This window comes from Nannobrachium achirus (assembly GCF_963921795.1).
Source record: "Nannobrachium achirus genome assembly, chromosome: 9".
NCBI lineage: Eukaryota > Metazoa > Chordata > Actinopteri > Myctophiformes > Myctophidae > Nannobrachium > Nannobrachium achirus.
The window spans coordinates 23,592,266-23,612,737 of NC_137818.1; the positions used below are offsets into that span (position 1 = coordinate 23,592,266).

Genomic DNA, 20,472 nt, shown 5'->3' on the forward strand with positions numbered 1-20,472 from the left:
CTTGCATTCCATGTTCATTTTGTGTTTTCTTGGAATGAGGGGGAAATAATTGACATGTCATTACAATCATATTGGCCTTGTTTCTGGTTCTCAGGCAGAGGCTCTGAACTACTACATGAGGGAGAGTAAAAATATATATTACAAATTAAACTTGCTACATCATTAGGGATGGGTATCGTTCACCTTTGAATCGATACGATACCTTTTTCGATACCTGGGAATCGATACGATACCCTTTTCGATACCATTTCAATACTTTTTATTTATTATAATTATTATTTGTTTTTTCTATGGGCTATTGTGCACACCAAAATAGGTTATTAAGCCAGTTATTCAGCCATTTTCATGTCAAGAGCAGAGAGTATAGACTTTGGATAATCATCATAATAAACATTATAGGCTATTGTCGCTATTTTCCACAGTAACGAGTGTAGCCTACTAAAGCAGTCATTAAACTCTCAGTAGCCCAACTGTTACAGATGCGACCGGCCAGGGGTGCGTTCAAGAGTATCGAAACGAGGTATCGTTTGTTTTTATGTGAACCGATACTCGATAGTATCGACGTCATTAGAGCCCGACCGATACCATTTTTTCGACCGATACCGATATCCGATGTTGGAGAGTGCTAGAGCACCGATACCGATATCGATACCGATGTTTTGTAAAAATCATTTTTTATTCATTTAAGATCATTTAATTGACTGCTCGCCCCTCGGATAAATGATCAGATTATTGCATTTTTGTCAAAACTTTGAGTTTGGTCGCAGTTATCAATTTCTATTGCTTGTTGGATAATAATACTCTTTTAATTTGGGGGTTCTGCTGTGTTTTGTCTCGTTTATGAATTAATATGTGTCTTTTATCTATTTATTTATTATACAATTAATATATCGGATATCGGTGGAATAATTCACCGATGTTCGATACCCTTCCGATTGCTCCAAAACGACCGATATATCGAATTTCTAGAAGTCATGCGATCGATACCATTAAAAGTATTGCAGACGATACCCATCCCTATACATCATCTACAAAACTATTTTAAACATAAGCTAAATGGTATCCCACATGTCCCTATATGACCTGAGAAGACTGGATGGTTCAGGATGTAGATCAGAAATGTATTTAGGAACTAAAGTTAAACCAAGCAATGTTTTATAAACCATTAGTAATGCTTTACTTTGGAATCGATTAGGGAGCCAGTATAAAGATCTGAGACCTATATGATACAATCCACTTTCTTGGTTTTAGTAAGGGCACAAGCTGCAGCATCGTCACATTTTTCCCAAAATACATCTGGGATATTGGTCCTTTGAGTGTTGGAGTTGTAGCTTTGCTGTAATTATCCCTACTAGTCCTTACCCGTTCAAAGATATGAGCTCCGAAATGATGTGCAGTGTGTGGGTTATGGGGTGTGCACTGTGCACACAGTATATGAGGGATGAAAAGTAACTTTCTGATGCTTGCATGATAATATGTAGGAGCATCAATGTAAGAAATACCCGTTTCGTTTAAAGGCTACAGAGATACTGTGTACCGATCTACATGACAACATCTGTAACGCAGGGCCAGCCAACATCCCCCCCCCCCCCCCCCCCCCCCCCCCCCCCCCACACACACACACACACACACACACACACACACACAGCTGGTTAAACATGTTGCCCCATGCTAGATGCAGAATAGATATGCCTCATGCTAGTAATAATAGATAGTAGATACACCATAAAAATGCTAATATACAGCATATGATTTGTGAAAGTGACAAACGGGCTTCACAGTTATGTCAGGTGTGTTCATATGCTAATGGTGATGCGATTTCAGATCAATTGCTCCAGCCACTGAGGAGAAACGCTGTGACAGACACTCACTCAGACAGACAGACAGACATTCGCAAAATTATAGTATAGATAACAACATTGGAGGGTGCAGTTTCAGAAAGCCACCGGCCATGAAGGTGAAGATGCCATAAGCCTACAAAATGTCTGTGTCAATGCTCTTTGATGCTCCTGAAATATATCATTGGTGAACTGAAGGTTCTGAGAGACATGGTGTATAATGCTGGAAGATACCGTGGGTGGGAACGAACAGGAGCTGCACACAATACGCCGTGCTGGAAGCCAGAACGACATAAGCAGCAAAGCAGAGAGATGGGCGGCATGTGGCACAGGAGGTAGAGTGAACCCGGGAGGTTCCTAGTTTGAAATCGGCTCCTCCTGAGTATGTCCTTGAGCAAGTCTGAGTGTCCTTGAGCAAGACTCTGAACTGAATGTGTGTGAATGGGTGAATGTAATGCACATTGTAAAGTGCTTTACATAAAGGCACTATAGAAATGCTGACTATTTACTATTTTAGATCAAATCCAGAAGTAGGAGCTGATCCTGGCACAGCAGATGGTGGAACTGAAAAGGCCAGGCTGAAAGACTACTGGGTCATGCACATCAGGCCACCATGGTGAGTCAGAACTCTGTGTTTGATGAGTGGGGTTGATGGTAACTCAGAGGAAGCTGGGAGAGCAAGAAATTCAGGCTGTCCTCCTCCATCGAAGAAGAGGTCACTGTACTGCAGTCTGCAGGCACAAATGAATCAGGGGGAGCAGAACCAATCCGAAAGTTGCCTTCAGCACTGCCACATGCACCTCCTTGATTGTATAGCTATACGTATGTTCTATACGTATGTTGTCACCGACTCACCAAACAAGGATAGTGTGTTGTTTTTGTAGGATCCAGTCAGTTAAACACTACATTGACTTGTACGTGTTTTGTATATATTAAAGTGGCTAACCCCTTGATCTATTTCATGAGTCTGACATGATCTGTGTCATATGCAGAGAGAGAGGGCTGGTGGTGAAGCGTTGCTGTTTTTGCTCTCTGGGGGAGTCAGGGTGAGACCGAGCTCTGGTCCATAGCGTTAGTGGAGTTCTCCACTGACGCTATGGACCAGAGCTAGATGAGACTGCTCATCCATAAAGTTAGTTATCATGGATGAGCAACTAGGCAGGCAGCTCACATTGTTCCCTTAAAAATGACAGAGTGTGTTTGGGTTTATGAGCACTGGCTGATAATCAAACAGCAAAATTGTGCAATACATTTTTGTTCTTAGAAGATTAAAGAGAAAATGGTGGCCTAAGTCACATGTCTAGGGAGTCTTGTCTTTTTCCTCATTACATCAGAGAGGGGGCCTGGTATGACAACACCACTATTATAGTACACTAAACTTCACTTGCCTTTCAGTGTTTAGGAGTATGCAACCCCAAGCAGGGGTTGAGTGGAAAGTAATTGAGTGAAACGTGAAAGAGAGAGAAAGTATAAGAAAGAGAGACAGACAGAGAGACAGACAGACAGACAGACAGACAGACAGACAGACAGACAGACAGACAGACAGACAGACAGACAGACAGAGAGGGTCCTTGTGAAACAAACCAAGATAAATAGAAAGGAAGGAAGCCTTTCAGTGCCTCCTCCTCCACCCAGGCTCTGCAGTGTTCCGCCTGCACACTCTTTCTGCTGCAGCCCTCCATACTGGCACCCAACCTGTGGAGAGAGAGGACAGCATGGATGGGTGCATCTCTCTCTCTCTCTCTCTCTCTCTCTCTCTCTCTCTCTCTCTCTCTCTCTCTCTCACACACACACACACACACACACACACACACACACACACACACACACACACACACACACACACACACACACACACACACACACACAGGCTAAGGCCTAAGGGCCAAAGGCTACACTTGTACATGAGGATGAAAAGGGTACAACATACAGGAAAGGGTGACAGAGAATTATACTGTGGAAGATGATGAGAGAAGTAGCCTATTACGCACGCACACACACACACACACACACACACACACACACACACACACACACACACACACACACACACACACACACACACACACACACACACACACACGCACACGCACACACACACACACACACACACATTTATTCCCATCCAGTCCATTCCATGCGCATCGGCCCCATAGAGTTGCTCGGCCCCTCTCCTCTGCACCGTGCGCTCTGCGCTGGAGGACGATGGGAGTGGAGCCTGGCTTTATATACCGCTCTATTTTTAGCCTCTCGCGAGCCCAACTATTTTTAACCAATATGAGCTCATCGCCCTGTTGGAGCCATCCAATGGGAGCTCGGGATGGGAATGACTTATCCAATGACAGTAGGGAATCGGGTGAGTGGGCGGGTTATACAATAACCTATGATCTGCAGTAAAACACACACTGAGTGAGTGACTTTAGACTTTCTCCCTTCTCTCGAGAATATCTTTCTCTCCCACGTTTTCTCCCTCCTTGTTTCCCTGTGCCTCTCTCCATGTACTTCTCTGTCTGCCTGAGGGGTATTTTCGTTCATGACGTTTCCCCAAACGCAAACGTGCTGCTGTTGAATGCTGATGACAGGGATTGCTCCAAATTGACCGTGAGTCATCTCAGACCGACGCCTATACCTACCTACCAGACAGTGTTGCTTCCCAAAACTTCTAGCTCTCATCATATCATACCCCCGACACACTGCGCCCAGGGTGTGGTGGAAAAAGTACTCAAATGTTTTACTCAAGTAAAAAAAAGTATGTGTGTATGTATGTAGAAATACTCTTTTACAACTTAGGCTACAAGTAGAACTCATGGAATTAAAAATGTAGGCCTACTTGAGTAAAAGTACTAAAGTATTGGCATCAAAATGTACTTAAAGCACCAAAAGTAAAAGCATATGTTTGAAAATGGCAGATCTACACACTCACAACATGATGCGATTGTTGTAAGCATATCTGCTATTTTCAAATTCAATGGGTCTTAAGTGCTTAAAGCCTTTACGTTAAAGGAGTAGTTCACCCCCAAAATTACTTTTACTCATGCCATGGAGATTTGAGTTCAATAATATTTTTTTGTATTTGTTGCATTCCTAAGACAAAAAAAGGATTATAGTACATTTTCTGACCCAAATGCATTTGGGTCCCCATCCAGGGCCTTGTATTTGGGTCCCCATCCAGAATCAATCAATCAATACATTTACTATAATCCATTTTTTGTCTAAGGAATGCGACAAATACAAAAAGATATTGATCATTTTGGGGGTGAACTACTTATTTAATGTATGTTTTGTAATATTACAATATAGGCCTCTATGCAAATTAACTAAAGTTTTAAAAAATAATAGATTTTTTTGCCTACTATTTTCAGGCCACTTCCTTGTGTAAAATGTTTTGTAAATCATCATGTTTGAAACTTTGTCCCGCTCTCGTTGGTCCAAGCCCTCTCCCGATTATCGCCTGCGAGTATTTTTATTTAATCTTATACTGACCTCTAGCGGCAATATACACTCATTGCACAATGGATCCATCATTTATCTTTGGACCCTGTATTTCGTTTGTTTAACACTCTTGAATGTCAATTTCCTACTCTTTGGTAGTAGTTAGTAAACATTAGTTAAGATGTCAAGATTGTCTCGATGTCTCGTGCAGTGGTTCTCAAACTTTTTCATGTGAAGGACCTCCAGTTTAAGCCCATATGGACCCCCATTTGAAAAGATATGCCAGGGACCCCCATTAGAGAAGGTTTGTACGGCCGGGCTCTAGCAGTGATTCTCCACCATTTTAATTTCAAGGACCCCCAGTTTGACAGGCATAGGCTACAGACCTCCATTTATTGGTATTTTTAGGCCTATCCCTATCTCTGAGACCCCAATTTATATTGTAAAATCAATGTTAATGTAACTCTGATGGAACCAAATGGACCAATTTGATTCCATTAGTACACTCTCAGAGTACATACCCACTAGCAAGACGCCTCGGGGCGACATGAGACCTCGCGGAGGTCGTGCCAATTCTTGGCTATCTGGCCAGTGATGTATATCGGACCAGTTACCCAATCTCAACTGTGCCTGTTGAGATTGGCAAAACATGCCCATATATGGGTATTACCAAATATGAGCATTCCCAGATATCCCCTTAATATTGATGACATTGGGACAGGGATCTCCATATATGGGTTACAGGGTATAGAACGGACAAGGACGTAATTCATTTGCAAGTGTGATCTGGGAATGCCCATATATGGGCATGTCAGAACATGCCCATATATGGGCATTCCCAGATATGCCCTTAATATTGATGACACTGGGGCAAGGATCTCCATATATGGGCATAAAACGGACAAGGATGTAATTAATTTGCAGGTGTGATCTGGGAATGCCCATATATGGGCATGTTCTGACATCACATTGTCGACTATATATGGGCATAAAATATATGGGCAATAAAAGGGACATGAAGCCAGAGTGTGATGTCAGAGCAGCAAACCCATTCTGTTAAGAGTGGTTCAATATACAGACAGACAGACAGACAGACAGACGGAGACAAGCTACGACATTTCTCATGGTATACTGCGACCTTCGCTCGCAATCATACCACTGAGAACTCCCTCAAGGATCCCTGGGGGTCCCCAGACCCCACTTTGAGATCCACTGGTCTGTTGCAGTGGTTCTCAAACTTGTGGTCTGGACCCCAAGTGGGGTCCCCAAATTATTGTGTGGGGTCCCCAGATGATTAGCTTAATGTAAAAAAAACTCACTCAACGGTAAACAAACCAACATACATGTATACAGGGTATCTGCTGCACATTTATAAAGTGTCAATTTAAGTATTTTCAAGACTGTTTTAATACCAATCTGGTCAAACTGCCGAAGCCAAGAGGTGAACATTGTGAAAATAGCAGATCTACATGCTCGCAACGCCTCGCACGGCGAAGCGTTGTGAGCATGTAGATCGTATACATACACAATATTTTTCTGTGGAACCGAGTCACATTAAATGTAATACCTACAATTCCAAGTACTTGTCCCCAGTATATACATGTTTATTTTGGGGGTCACAGCCTAAAAAGGTTTGAGAACCCCTGGTATTGTATCTGAGTGGCACGAGTTCTTTCTTAATTTTGGTCATGGTTTTTGGTTCATTTTAGCCTATAATCGTGCCTGTTGGGTGAGCTACGTTTATGTGACATTACTTTGGACTTCTGAGGCTCAGCAGGGCCCTATCAGGTGGCGTTAGATTAAAATCATGCGGGCAGGTGTGCCCAGGAAAAACTACTCATTCACTAATGAACATAATCAAAAAACTGCCACGAGATGGCAGCATAGTCTACCTTTTTAATGGATCCTGACACCAGGTAGATGACTACTTAATATTATATTGTGCATAATAATCTTACCAACCTAGTGGAAAAGCTTTATCTCAGGAAATGTGTCACTTAATTACCCATGGGCAGAGCAGAGGTCAACCCTCTATTATTTGAAGGTAACTTACATAGGGTTGTAAGTTACCTTCAAATAACACAAACATATTTAGCCTAGGCTACAGGTAGCCATATCCTGATTGATTGAAGATTTTATTAGAGGTTTGCATACCACTAGAAAGCTTTTGGCTTGTTTAAATTGGTGTCGCATTACAACTCATACAACATTAAATGACAGACAAATAGAACACAGTACTATGCAGAAAATATCATAACAGTCGGAAAACAAAATAAAAATAAATGGTATTTACAGTAGCCTACTGCAAAGATACTTTGGTATCACTACTTGCCTACATCAATTATTAATTATATTAAGTGTGTAATTGTCTTAATAGACGTCATACATTTTTTAAGACTGCTAAAACATTAGTCATACTGTATTTTGTATAGAGTGCAACGACATAAAGCTACTTGTGAAAAATATTAGTGTGTGGTTTCTGTTTTAAGGAATCTCATCTCTTCTTCATTTGACAGTAGCCTGCACTGGTGCAAGACAGGAGGAGAGAGCCAGAGCCATGATGTCGTTCAAATCGTCTGTTGCAAGGAGGTCAGTAGGCTACCCCCTGGGCCCTGTGGGTGCATGGGTTAGAAATTTGTGTTAGGGCTTTGTCAGTCAGTTTCAATACAGTATCAGTAGCCTACACTTCTGGACAAAAGCAGGGGCACCTACTTGAGAACCTGTGGATCATTAACCATTGTTACTTATTATTCTTTGAATCTTTGAAGAAAGGTGATATTATTTTCTTTCAGCACAAAATGGGCTGTTGGGGCAACATACATCTACGGTATGTCAATATAGTAGCCTAAATAAATTACACATTTTGGACTTTGGATTATAAAGAGTACTGGTCTCAAGTTATCTAATTTAGCATACCTTGTTTGTTTCATTAGGCTACAACTTACTTGTGTCAGAAAAGTTAGCCAGCCCTTCTTCATCCAAGCCAAACTTGAACTATGATTGGAGTAATCACTGTTAAATATTAACTTTCTGGTCTCTGTCTCATTCTTTCTTTTTTTATTTATTTAGAGTAGCCAATGGTTCTTTACCCCCTTTTTCTCCCCAACTTAGTCGTTATGTCAATTAATTTCCTCCCCACACACATTTCTGTGTTGTCGCTGCTGTTGTTGTTGTAGGCCTTTCCTACTGACTCACCTGCCAGTGAGGAGCCCCCGCTGGGAGGACGTAGGGCCTTCGTCCTACTCCTCCCGCCCAACACTCCCTGCTGACAGGTGCTGACACACAGTCAACTGAAGCACTTTGCTATGTGTGTGTAATTATACAATAGCATAAACTGGCATGGACAGCTGCTGAATAAATGATTTTTGTGCTGAAGAGAAAAAAGTCCTGGGAGAAAGAGTCTACTTGTTCATTTGCACGCAACCTAAATTAATTATTTATCCAGAGAATGAATAAATTGTCGCCGCTAGCCTGTGATTGAACTTGAGCTTGTGAGAAATGCAGCCTGCAGTGCCAGCTCCTCTGGGTTACGCTGTTAGATAAAGCTGTTGATGCGGTTCTCAATAATAATTAAAATGTTTTACAATTATACTACACAATGTCAGAGTTTTGTGCCAAACTGAGATAGACGTGATTTGAAATAGTGTGATGCACAGAATGACTGAGCACTGAAAATCTATATACCGTTTATTTTCAATAATCTATTAATTATTGTAAAAGCTATATTTAAACTATCTTAAAGGACAATGCTGTAGATCACTTAAACCTTTGGTTGACAAAAACGCATTTAATGTATGTATGTTGCTTTTATCGTATTATTATTAGTAGTAGCAGTAGTATTATTTTATAACCCCAGCTCATTGTATGTTCTTTGGGATACGCATACACGCACGCACGCACGCACGCACGCACGCACACACACACACACACACACACACACACACACACACACACACACACACACACACACACAGGGAGGACAACTGGGTGCTGCCATCTGCCTGTTCCATGTGATGAATGTTTATAGATTTATAGACTTTTATTTATTCATCTCTATCTTCTATTTTTCATTGAAGTGTTGACTTGTTCCATTTAGGTACTTAAAATGGACGGTGGAGCGAGGGGAATGAGAAGGATGGAAGGAATAAGGAGGGAGGGAGGGGCCAAGAAGAGATGGAGAGAGTGAGAAAAAGAAGGGGGAGGAATGGAATAAAGGAATAAAGATGAAAGCTGCCACAGTCTTCTTTCCACTTGAAGCAGGTTTGTGCGCGCGCGTGTGTGTGTGTGTGTGTGTGTGTGTGTGTGTGTGTGTGTGTGTGTGTGTGTGTGTGTGTGTGTGTGTGTGTGTGTGTGTGTGTGTGTGTGTGTGTGCGTGTGTGAGAGAGAGTTTGCATGTGTGTGTGTGTGTGTGTGTGTGTGTGTGTGTGTGTGTGTGTGTGTGTGTGTGTGTGTGTGTGTTTGGGGGGGGGGGGGGGGCAGGTGTAATGACAGAGTGAAAGAAAGAAAGGTAGAGAATGGTACAGAAAATAAAGTGAGGAAGAGAAACAGTAAGACAGGGGAAGTTAGAGCTAAAGAGAGGGCAGAGAAAAAGAAAGACAGAAGCTAGATGGGGAGAGTGTGTAGTTGAGGAACTGATGGGGAGAGAGACTGAGAAATTGAGAGGGAGGAGAGAGAGAGAGAGAGTGACAGAGGAATACATAACAGAGTGAAGCACCACAGACAGAGTCACATGTAGAGAGGAGCTGAGAGGAGGCAGTTTGTGCGTCTAAACTGTCAGGCTGTAAGCAGCAGTGGGTAGTGTCTTGTTTACTTGGAATACGTTCACTTTCAAGCCCACACACACAAACTTACTCACACACAGGCAGATGGACTCACACACACACAGACAGGCAGTGTGTTTGCGTGTAAATTCGGCACTTACCATCTGTGTTGATCACAGATTGGAAACTTGGAATAGAGTGTGTCTGTGCTATCGTGGGTTTCCTACACATCGACACATGGACTAAGAGCGCATGTACTGTGCTGTGCTTGTGTTTGGAGTCAACGTTGGCCTGCCCTGATTGATTTTTTGGACTTGACTGTGCAGCACTTGGAGATCAAGAGAGCGTCTTTGGTGTGTGTTGGAATTCTACAAGGCGTTGGTTTAGTCTCAGTGCACGTGTGTTTACAGTGTGTGTGTGTGTGTGTGTGTGTGTGTGTGTGTGTGTGTGTGTGTCTGTGTGTAATCAAGAGGATGTACAGGCTAGTGGCAGTGGTCTTACTAGCCCTCCTGGGTAACACTTTGACGACGGCATGGAGAGCTGCTCAACCCAGGTTACAGTTGACACATTCAGGTATGGAATGACAAGGACACCATGTTTGTGTTTCTGTTTTTACAAAGGCATGTTTTGCGTGTCTGTTCTCTTTCTAACATATTTCACACATTCAGGTAAGGATACTCCCTCTCCCTAGACTCTGATAGATATTTTATATATCAAATTAAAAACTATCCATCCTGTGTCTCTTCCTGTCTACTGTTTCTCTCTCTGCAGCCTTCTGTCTGTCTGACTCTCTCCCTTTGACAGATTCATATGTAATCAACTTTATTGAATTAGGTCTGTATTGTCTTCCTTGGCTTTCTGCTTCTCTAGAAGTATCTCTCTCTCTCTCTCTCTCTCTCTCTCTTTCTCTCTCTCTCTCTCTCTCTCTCTCTCTCTTTCTCTGCTCAGTGTCTCTGTTCCTTTCCCTCTCTTCTTAAACGTTCTCTTTGATCACCTGTATACTGTAAAATCTCCAGTGTAACTGTTATAGTGTATTAATCTAACCAAATGGACCCTTATCAAGACTAAAGATTCCCCAAGGGGTCCATTTGATTAAATTGTTGCACTCAAAGTTAAATTACACTCTGGATTTTACTGTCTACTGAATCTACTCAGGGGGTCTCACACTGTAGAAGTTAAACTCAGGATGTTACATTATTCAACCCTCTCTCTCTCTCTCTCCCTCTCTCTCTTTCTACTCTCTCTCACTCCCTATGTGGTCTCCATAATGGTGACACGATTCTTATGCCCATTTTGTCTCTCCCACACATTTTAGTAGTTGTCAGGGATATATGCCGGCGGGAGGCCTTTTGATGGTGAAAAGCATTGTGGGAGTTGTGAAATATAGATGTAGATACCATGGGGTGCTGTGTTATCTCCCTGTGTATGAAATGCAATTATATTAATTGCCTGGACATGCTTGACTTCTAACAGCTGGTCAGAGGACTGCATGAAATCATATTGCTGTATTTGCTTTCTACTGAATAGTAGTGATAGTATTTGTACAGTGATGCAGGTGAATTTAGGGAATATCGATGGTTAGAATTTGTTAAAGTAGTAGATGAAATAATTCCTTTTCTGAGGGCTGAGATTCAAGGTGATTTGTAGGTATGCGATTCTGGATGACACCAGAATACTTTGTAAAATAATCTGACATGCTTCTCTGTCTATGAAAAATGTACAGCTCTAGTTGGTTATATAGGCTAAACTAATCTGTTTAAGTACAACACACAATGTTACGTTACAGTTAGGTAACGTAGTTATTAGGTATTGTTGTTATTAGATATTGTTGGGCATAGCCAATACCTTTTGAGATTTGTGCTGTAGTGTAAATGCACAGCAAAATCCTGAGCGAACCGTCAAGGGAGCTTGGGATTCTACTGTGTAGACATAAGAATTGTCCCATAGTGATTTCACCCATTATTTATCCAGCGCAGCTTTTTGCTGGTTCTGCTCTGGTTCACATCCATATCGTCACTGTCGGGCAGAAACCTCTTATCTCCAAGTTTCAAATGTGTATGTTTTTTCAAAAGTAAAGCCCTGCTTCATCATCAAGACTGTCGCACAAAGGGGGGGCACGGTGACGCAGTGGTTAGCGCTTCGCCTCACAGCTAGATGGTCCTGGGTTCGATTCCCGCCGGGGGACGCTGTGGGTGCTGGGGGCGTGTTTCTCCCTCCGCATCATCAGCACCCACACCCTAGGTGGAGTCGGCGATAGGGCCTTTCTGTGTGGAGTTTGCATGTTCTCCCCGTGTCTCCTAGGGTTGACACCCTCACAAAAACATGCAGTAATCCTGGTCTCAATAATGCCTCCCCCTGGCCAGCCGGGGCGCTTGATGGAGGGGAAAGGAACTGGTTGGAATAACGTGTTCCTTCCAAGCGCTACGTCCATTACGGGGAAATCCCCCCTGTCAGGTGAAAAGAAACAACTTGGACTACTCATGCATTGAAGGAAGCATGAGGTCAGTCCGTTGTCTCCCCAGGCGCGGCAGAGGGAGAGCAGAGCCCAGGATTACATAGGCAATTGGCACTGGGTGAAAAATGGGTTGCAAAATCGTGGGATAAATATTATAGAGGAAAAAAAAGACTGTCGCACAAAACTAGTGAAAATAGACGATCTACGTCGATCTACAAGCGCTGTGTGCTTGTAGATCGCTATTCTCACTACTTTAAATCATTTTTAAAATGATCAATACAAAATGAATGGTTTTGGACATACAAGGTTTTCAACAACGATATACAGTAGTTGCGTTCACACCTGGGAGCTACCCAGTGCAACCACAGTCCTCTATTGTTTTGTCTACTCGGAGCTGCCCAGTAACCACAGGCCTCTACGGCTGGCCACTGGGAGGAGGCTAGTGTGACCACATTGTTGTATTGTTTACTATCGAGCAGCTCCTCCAGGACAATTAGAAGGTCTCATGCGTTGCTCAAGAGCACTCTATTATAGTTGTTGATGGAGATGAGGGAGATGACCTTTTCACTCCTCCCACCCACATTTTCCCAGGGCATCCGAGAAATCAAACCGCCCCAAATCGCCAATGTCCCATGGCGAAAATAGCTGATCTTGTTGATTGCCTTACTTTTTGTACGACAAAGTATAAATCAGGCTTCACACTCCTCCCACCCGTGCAGATCTTCCCAGGTCGTCCGGGAAAACGAACCACCAATCTTCTTGTAACGAGCCCGACATTTCTAATCTTGCTGGAAATTATATGAGTGTTGTGAGAATGTGGCGTTGCTGTGTTGATAGAACATAACTAGAATGTGGATGATGGCTGAGAACGATGACAGAGACGCAGACGGAATATCTGCACATCAAAAGGCAGAATTTACACACTCGACATTCAGGCTTCAGAGAATCACCTTCAAATTAAAAGACCGTTCTGAGGAACTTTTCCATTCATTTTGCACCGAGACACATTCCACGTTCCTCTCGCCTTCTTTAATCATGTTTATCAAAGAAAGAAACACACACACACACACACACACACACACACACACACACACACACACACACACACACACACACACACACACAGACGGTGCACATTAAGAAAGCATCTGTTACACATCCTTACATAAGCCAAGTGCAGAAATTCTGTCAAGTACAAAATGATAAGATTGGATCTGAAGAACCATGACCTAGAAAGTACAAAGAGAAACCGAGGGGGGGGGGGGGGGGGGGGAGTGTAAGAGAAGGATGGAGAGAGTGAGAGAAAGAGACGTGGAGGGAGAAAAGACAGGGGAGAGAGAATATGTTTCAAGGAACTTCTGCAGAGAATGTGTTAGGGAGAGAGGGAGAGAGAGAGAGAGAGAGATAAACCCTCAGAAGAGTTCTGTCAGGTGGAATTGGAATATGGCTCTAATTAAGTCAGAATGTAGAGAGCTACTGAAAGAGCTGCGTGTGTGTTCCTGAGTTTGTATGGCTGTCATTGAATGTGTGTGTGTGTGTGTGTGTGTGTGTGTGTGTGTGTGTGTGTGTGTGTGTGTGTGTGTGTGTGTGTGTGTGTGTGTGTGTGTGTGTGTGTGTGTGTGTGTGCGCGCGCTCGTGTGTGTGCGTATGTGTGCGTATGTGTCTTCTTAACTGTGTCTTTGGTGGCTGTGTGCATGTCTGAGTGTGTGTGTGTGTGTGTGTGTGTGTGTGTGTGTGTGTGTGTGTGTGTGTGTGTGTGTGTGTGTGTGTGTGTGTGTGTGTGTGTGTGGATTGCTCATTAATGAGTGTCTGTATGGTGTGTGCTTGTGACTGTATGTGAGGTTGCTGATGGTGTGTAGTTGACAATCATGCACACAAAGCAAATATTTGTGCGTGTGCAGTGCACACATGCAAGTGTCTGTAGATTGTTTTTGTATGTGTGTTCATGTTTCTGTGACCCCATGCATCTATTTGCTTGTACGGTATATACTGTACTATAATGTGTGTGTTTGCACGTAACGCGAGTGTGGAATTGGAATATGGCGTGTGTGTCTGGGTGGTGACCCCAGCCTCTCAGTGGGAGATGTATTCTGTGGTCACTTCCCTTCTGGTCTGCCCTCAGATTCTTCCCAGATGCACTGAAGCTGCACTCAGGGCCGTCAGCCTGCATGGAGATGCTGCCCAATGATGATCATTTAACCACTTGAACCCCAGCAACCCTATTCTGGTGGGAACGTTGGGAGGGAACGGGACACGTCGTGAGCTTGTAGATCTGGAATTTCTGCCGTAGAGATTTGGTGTAGATTAGCTACCAAGTAAAATTAAGGTCTGTTTCACTATAAGACTAGAGGTTTTATGTGGTTAATATGTGCTCTAGTGAACTAATTCTACTTTCTGTAATTCGCTGTCGGATGCCAGGAAGAATGTCATAACAGACAGACAAATACGCAGACAAACTTTGATTGGTTGATTGAATACTTTATTACGTTTTGCAAAACTTAGTTTGCAAAAAGTACGATTATACAACGATGCTAAAAGGATAACACGAAAACCCCTGAGGGCTTGTTTTCATTATGGTCCTACGTACTCAATTCATCAAGAAGGGGGGGGGGGACAGGCAGGCAGGGACAAGGTGTGAGGTTTGTGAGTGACAAAATGAGAGGGGAGTGGTTGAGAGACGAGTGAAATGGGGAGAGAGAGAGATGTGGGGTAGACAGAGGTGTGTGCCGTTTGAGACTGATTGAGTGTGATAGGTGAAGTGAAACAGTGTCCACACAGCTCCATGTGTCTGAGAAAACGCCTCCTACAGACTCAACTACATGCCTGATTACCTCCTGTTCTCTGTCTCCGTCTGCAGTGGTCTTTCAGTCTCATTTAAGCTTTTCTCTCTCTCTCTCTCTCTCTCTCTCTCTCTCTCTCTCTCTCTCTCTCTCTCTCTCTCTCTCTCTCTCTCTCGGTTTCTCTCTCATGAACACACACGTATGCACGACCGCGCACACACACACACACACACACACACACACACACACACACACACACACACACACACACACGTTCTCTCTCTTTATCGCGTTCTCTCTCTTTACCCCCCCCCACCCCCCACCCCACCCCGCCCCGCCCTCTCCGTCTCTCTCTAGCTAGCCTAATGACTAAATTATCCCAGTTATCCACTCAAACTTCATGTCTCCCACATGCAGTTCTGGTCTGGAACTGGACACACACACACACACACACACACACACACACACACACACACACACACACACACACACACACACACACACACACACACACACACACACACCATCACATACTAATGAGTCTATGATGGTGGCCATTCAGTGATTGGTGATTTAGTGGTTTCACTGATGGTAAATGGCAGATTGAGATTAGGGTCTGCGCCCCCCACACACAAAAGGGACATTTTACTGCAGGGATTAGTTGAAATGTATAGTGGTGCTCACAAAGGACCAATCATACAGGATCAGCCATGTGAAATGACTGGCGGGCCAGACACACCAGACACACTCACACACACACACACACACACACACACACACACACACACACACACACACATAGACACACACCAGCTGGCCAGGGTAGTTTGGCTTGTTGTTTTCAGTTCTGTGTGTTTTCCGTGTCACATAATGCAAACAGTGGACAAGGAGATGCAGACGCAAATGTGATGCAAATCTCAGCCAAACCTTGAAGCCGATGGGTCAGGTAGGGTTGGCCGCTCAAGGAAACGGATGCCTACAGCCCACCTTTCTCACACACACACACACACACACACACACACACACACACACACACACACACACACACACACACACACACACAGATTGGGTGTTTCGTCCACAGACCTTTGTGGTTTTTCGGTTTATCGTTGGTCTGACTGAATGGTGCCTCTCGGCGGTGGAGTTTGGCAGGTGGCCCACCGGTAAATAAAACCTTCGGGCAGGTGGAGTTTGCTTTCAGGTTGCCCGACCGGGCAAGTGCTTGTTTGAGAGGGGACGCAGCCGTCTATAAACACAACACGAGATGTCTGTGCACTCTGTCTTCTGCTCTGTGGAATGTAAAATATGAGCACGGTTTACGTATACATACATACAGACAGACAGAGGTTTTGTCTTCTAACCTTGTCTCTCTCCCCTGTATAACATCACATAATATAAATGAGAAAGGCTTTGAAATAATGTGAAATCTTAAAAATGAATTGATTTTTCATGAATTCTTTGAGAGCAGTATCTATGTATGTAGGCCAGTGAGTGTTTTACAGACTGGGGGCATGGGGACGTTGCTTAGTAATTCACTGTACTCCAGGGCAGGTTGTTTTGCATAGAAATAGGCTATTCTCTCCCATTAATTTTAATGGAGGCTGTCTATGAACTTGGCAGAACCATCGCTGGTCACGCCTCAAAGCAAAAAGACAACTGTTTGCTAGCACCTCGTTACACAGAAGTACAGTACACATCCTGATTTAGGACAGTCATTTCCTCTGGAAATCTTATTTTCAAAAGAAAAGCTGATTTTGCAGGCTATATTTATGCTAATAAGGTAACATGTGTCATGTTTTGGACCACTAGCAGTGGTTCAGTGTTGTGTTCACCATGCCTTAATTAGGTCGAAGGATCTAGCATGATAAGATTCTAGACCAGGGGTGGGCAACTTTAATGATGGAGAGGGCCACTATATTTCCACACTCACTCCAGAGGGCCGCGTTGCATATTGCTGCATATGTCGTACTTTGTCATTCTACTATATGTCATACTAAAGACACAACAATAGCAGATCTACAAGCTCAAAACGCAGCGCGACACGTTTTCAGCTTATCGGCTATTTTTGCTTCTTTTGAATTGGAATCCTGAAATTTAATATTTTGATTTAATGTCAAATGTATTTAGTTATAGGCTACTCATGTTAACTTTATGAACTTAAAGAGAAATACGTTGGACATAAAAAAAATGTTTTTTTAATACTACTATACTAGGCTACTATAGACTGAAGTAAAGCGGGTAATCTTTGCAGGTTTGGAATTGCAACAGCTGAAATCAATAATATATCAGTATTCTGATATTAACCTGTGGGCCGCATTAAGTGAAGGTGGGGGCCGCATGTGGCCCCCGGGCCGCCAGTTGCCCATTTATGTTCTAGACCTTGCTGGTTGAAGACGCCTGTCCTCCTTACAACTTACAGATTGTAATATAGCTTATTATTATACTGTGCTAGTTTTACGTCACTCTGAATAACCGTGTTAGTTAAATTCCCCAAAGGTTATGTCAAAACAAAAACCCTATTCTTTGAACCTCGAATATCTTCAGTATATCCCAGAGACCCATGTTAATCCTTGTGTGAACCAACCAACTTTAGTCCATAAGCCAAACATTGGACAAACACTGATCAAGGAAATTCTGTTTCTGGTGGTGGCAGGCAGTTCTCAACTGGTTAGAGATATTCTGCGTTTGGCAGTGAAGTCAGGAGGACGACCTAAGCTATCAAGTAACATGACCAAGAACATCTTGCAACTGAATGGCTTCTGGGTTGAGAAACCTCTGCCATAGAGGTTTTCCTCCTGGATGGGCAGTGTTGAAAGGAGAGTTCCGTTACATCCCTGCCTTGGTAACAACACTCCTAACAACAGTGGACACGCTGTAAATGGATCCTCCCGGGCTTCCTGCCGCTAATATCACACACTATCTTTAACCACACCACTGTAATTAACCAGAGACCACAGGATTCAAGTTTCACCCCTGTTCATTCATTGATGGAGCTCCTCACTTATGCTGCGTTCATACTGGCAGCCACAAGACACAGGCTACCATTCCAGCATGAAGATACAAAGATACAGCTGCTACAAAGCTACAGTATAAGAAAGTTGAGCTGGTTTCAACTTAAGCTACAAAGATACAAAGCTACAAATATGCAGTCTATGTTTGTATCCTTTGTATCTGCTAGTGTGAACGCTGCATACGATCCCAGGCTCCCCCAGAGTTAGTGTCGAAGAGTCCCTGAGCACTCTAAACCCAGAGTTGCTCTCGGTGAGCAGGTTTTTGCCTTGCATGGTTTCCCCCGCCATCGATGTGTAATGCACAATCTATATAAAGCGCCTTAGATAAAGGCACAACTTTATGGAATTTCATGCATAGAGTTTATGCAAAAATGCCTTAGCACTGAGATGTTGACCCTTGCTCTACTGGTTGCTTGTAATGTTGGTAATCAACGTTTCTAGGCTTATCTGTGTTTCCCTCATTATAAGTCTCTGTAAGAGCACGAGCTAAAATGTAAAATGCAAGCATAGCAATACATATAGTAGCCATTTTCGAAGGCATTATCTTGAAGTTGCTTTTAGGCTTTATTTTTCATGAGTATTACCTCTGTTTCCCTACATTCCTTTCCCTTTAGATCCATAAGGGAATTTAATCCACAAAGGCACACGTTGACTTTGTGGTTAGTGGCTACCAGGAGGGAATAGAGATCAACAGTATTAAGACAGACTCTATAATGACCTACAACCACTCTTTTTGCTCATTACCTCTAGATTAGGAGCAAGTGATTATAATTAGTCAACATCATTCTTTTAATTATGAGACATCCACGCTAGGTACGCATGCATCTTGCCCTAGTGCAGTATATGAATCTCAATTTCCTTACTCTTTTCTTTTCTTTTCTTATTTATTGATTGATTGAGTGTTTTTATCGTTATTACTATTATAATTTTTATATTTTTTTCCTTGTGTTCTATTATTATAACTAGAACAGTGCCCGTTGGGCACTGGCCTACTCGGGAATGATGCAAGTTGGAAATGCATGCCCCACCCAGCTATGCAATACCCGTTGTAAACGTCTGTCTGTGTCTCTTTCACACCCATACGTATATGGAGATTGCTGTATCTGTCTGCCTGTGTCCGTCTACCTGTATCCCTTTTATGGAGTTCCATGTCAGGCATGCCCAAATATGAAGTCTAGGCAGTCTATGACGTCATATATGGGTATTTGAAAGTTTATCTACTGTACATTTGATCCAACTGACTTCTCACTCTTTGCATCACGCTCTCGGGTCCTCGGCGATATGCAGGCAGAATTTGAAGACAGTCTGTCCCATATATGGGCATATTGATCGGATCGATTAAGATTAAGAGACTAAGATTCCTACTATTTGTCACATACATTGCTGTATGCGAGATTTGTTCCCCGCAGGTGACCCATCTCGTGGAGCGGTGAGCCGCAGCCGTGCCGCGCTCGGGCACTCTAACCACAAGGCCACTGAGCTGATATCGGATCTGTGGCTCTGGACAACCAGATATCCATGTATGCCTATATATGGGCGTGCCGGTCAGAGCAGCCTATTCTGCTCCTGGAGACAACAAACACTACTGTTTAAAATAGACACCAAAAAGATCTGATCTTTAACCCTCCCGCTCTCATCTTCTCATGGCTGCCCAAACAAGGGGTAAACCACAAGAATTTGTCTTGTCTCTGTTTTGACAGCTATGAAAAGATCAGATCTGAACCACAAAGGGCTTGAAGTCATATTTCCTGTTCCTGTGTAAGTATAACCCAGGATGTTATCGGCAAATGGGAGAGGGAGGATGTAGCCTATAGCGAGAGTGAATTGATGATAGTTAGCAAGGAATGAGGAAACACAGTAGTTGACGTTTCACTATACATCTTCCTCTTGTGACTCACAGCAGCACGAGAAACCAAAACCAGCATTGGAAGAACATAGCAAACCTATAAAGCAATACTATACACTATCCTTGAATCAGTGACAGCCACTCCAAGAGCATCGCATAGGGGAAATGTACCCTGAAACAACGGCTGGTACAAATTCTGACTCCTTCTGTAGGATTGGCAGACCATAACCATGGCCATAACCTTAACCATCCGTGGTAACCATGGTGTCTTTACAGTATGTGAGTTGGGGGCATATTTTGTTCTTTTGAAAATAGTGTGATCGTGCCTGTTTGATATTGCCTATTCTAAT

General features: G+C 43.2%; 1 protein-coding gene across 1 annotated transcript in view; it reads left to right on the plus strand.

The window, feature by feature from the left end:
- Positions 1-9,444: 9,444 nt before the first annotated feature.
- The window catches only part of sema3h (sema domain, immunoglobulin domain (Ig), short basic domain, secreted, (semaphorin) 3H), a gene marked incomplete at its 3' end in the record, with an annotated part of 69,049 nt that continues 58,021 nt past the window's right edge, over positions 9,445-20,472 (plus strand). Inside the window, exons 1-2 of the mRNA XM_080732516.1 lie at positions 9,445-9,530; positions 10,501-10,603. Coding sequence (XP_080588642.1) covers positions 10,504-10,603 — 100 coding nt within the window. The 5' untranslated portion in view covers positions 9,445-9,530; positions 10,501-10,503. The remainder of the gene's footprint in view (positions 9,531-10,500; positions 10,604-20,472) is intronic.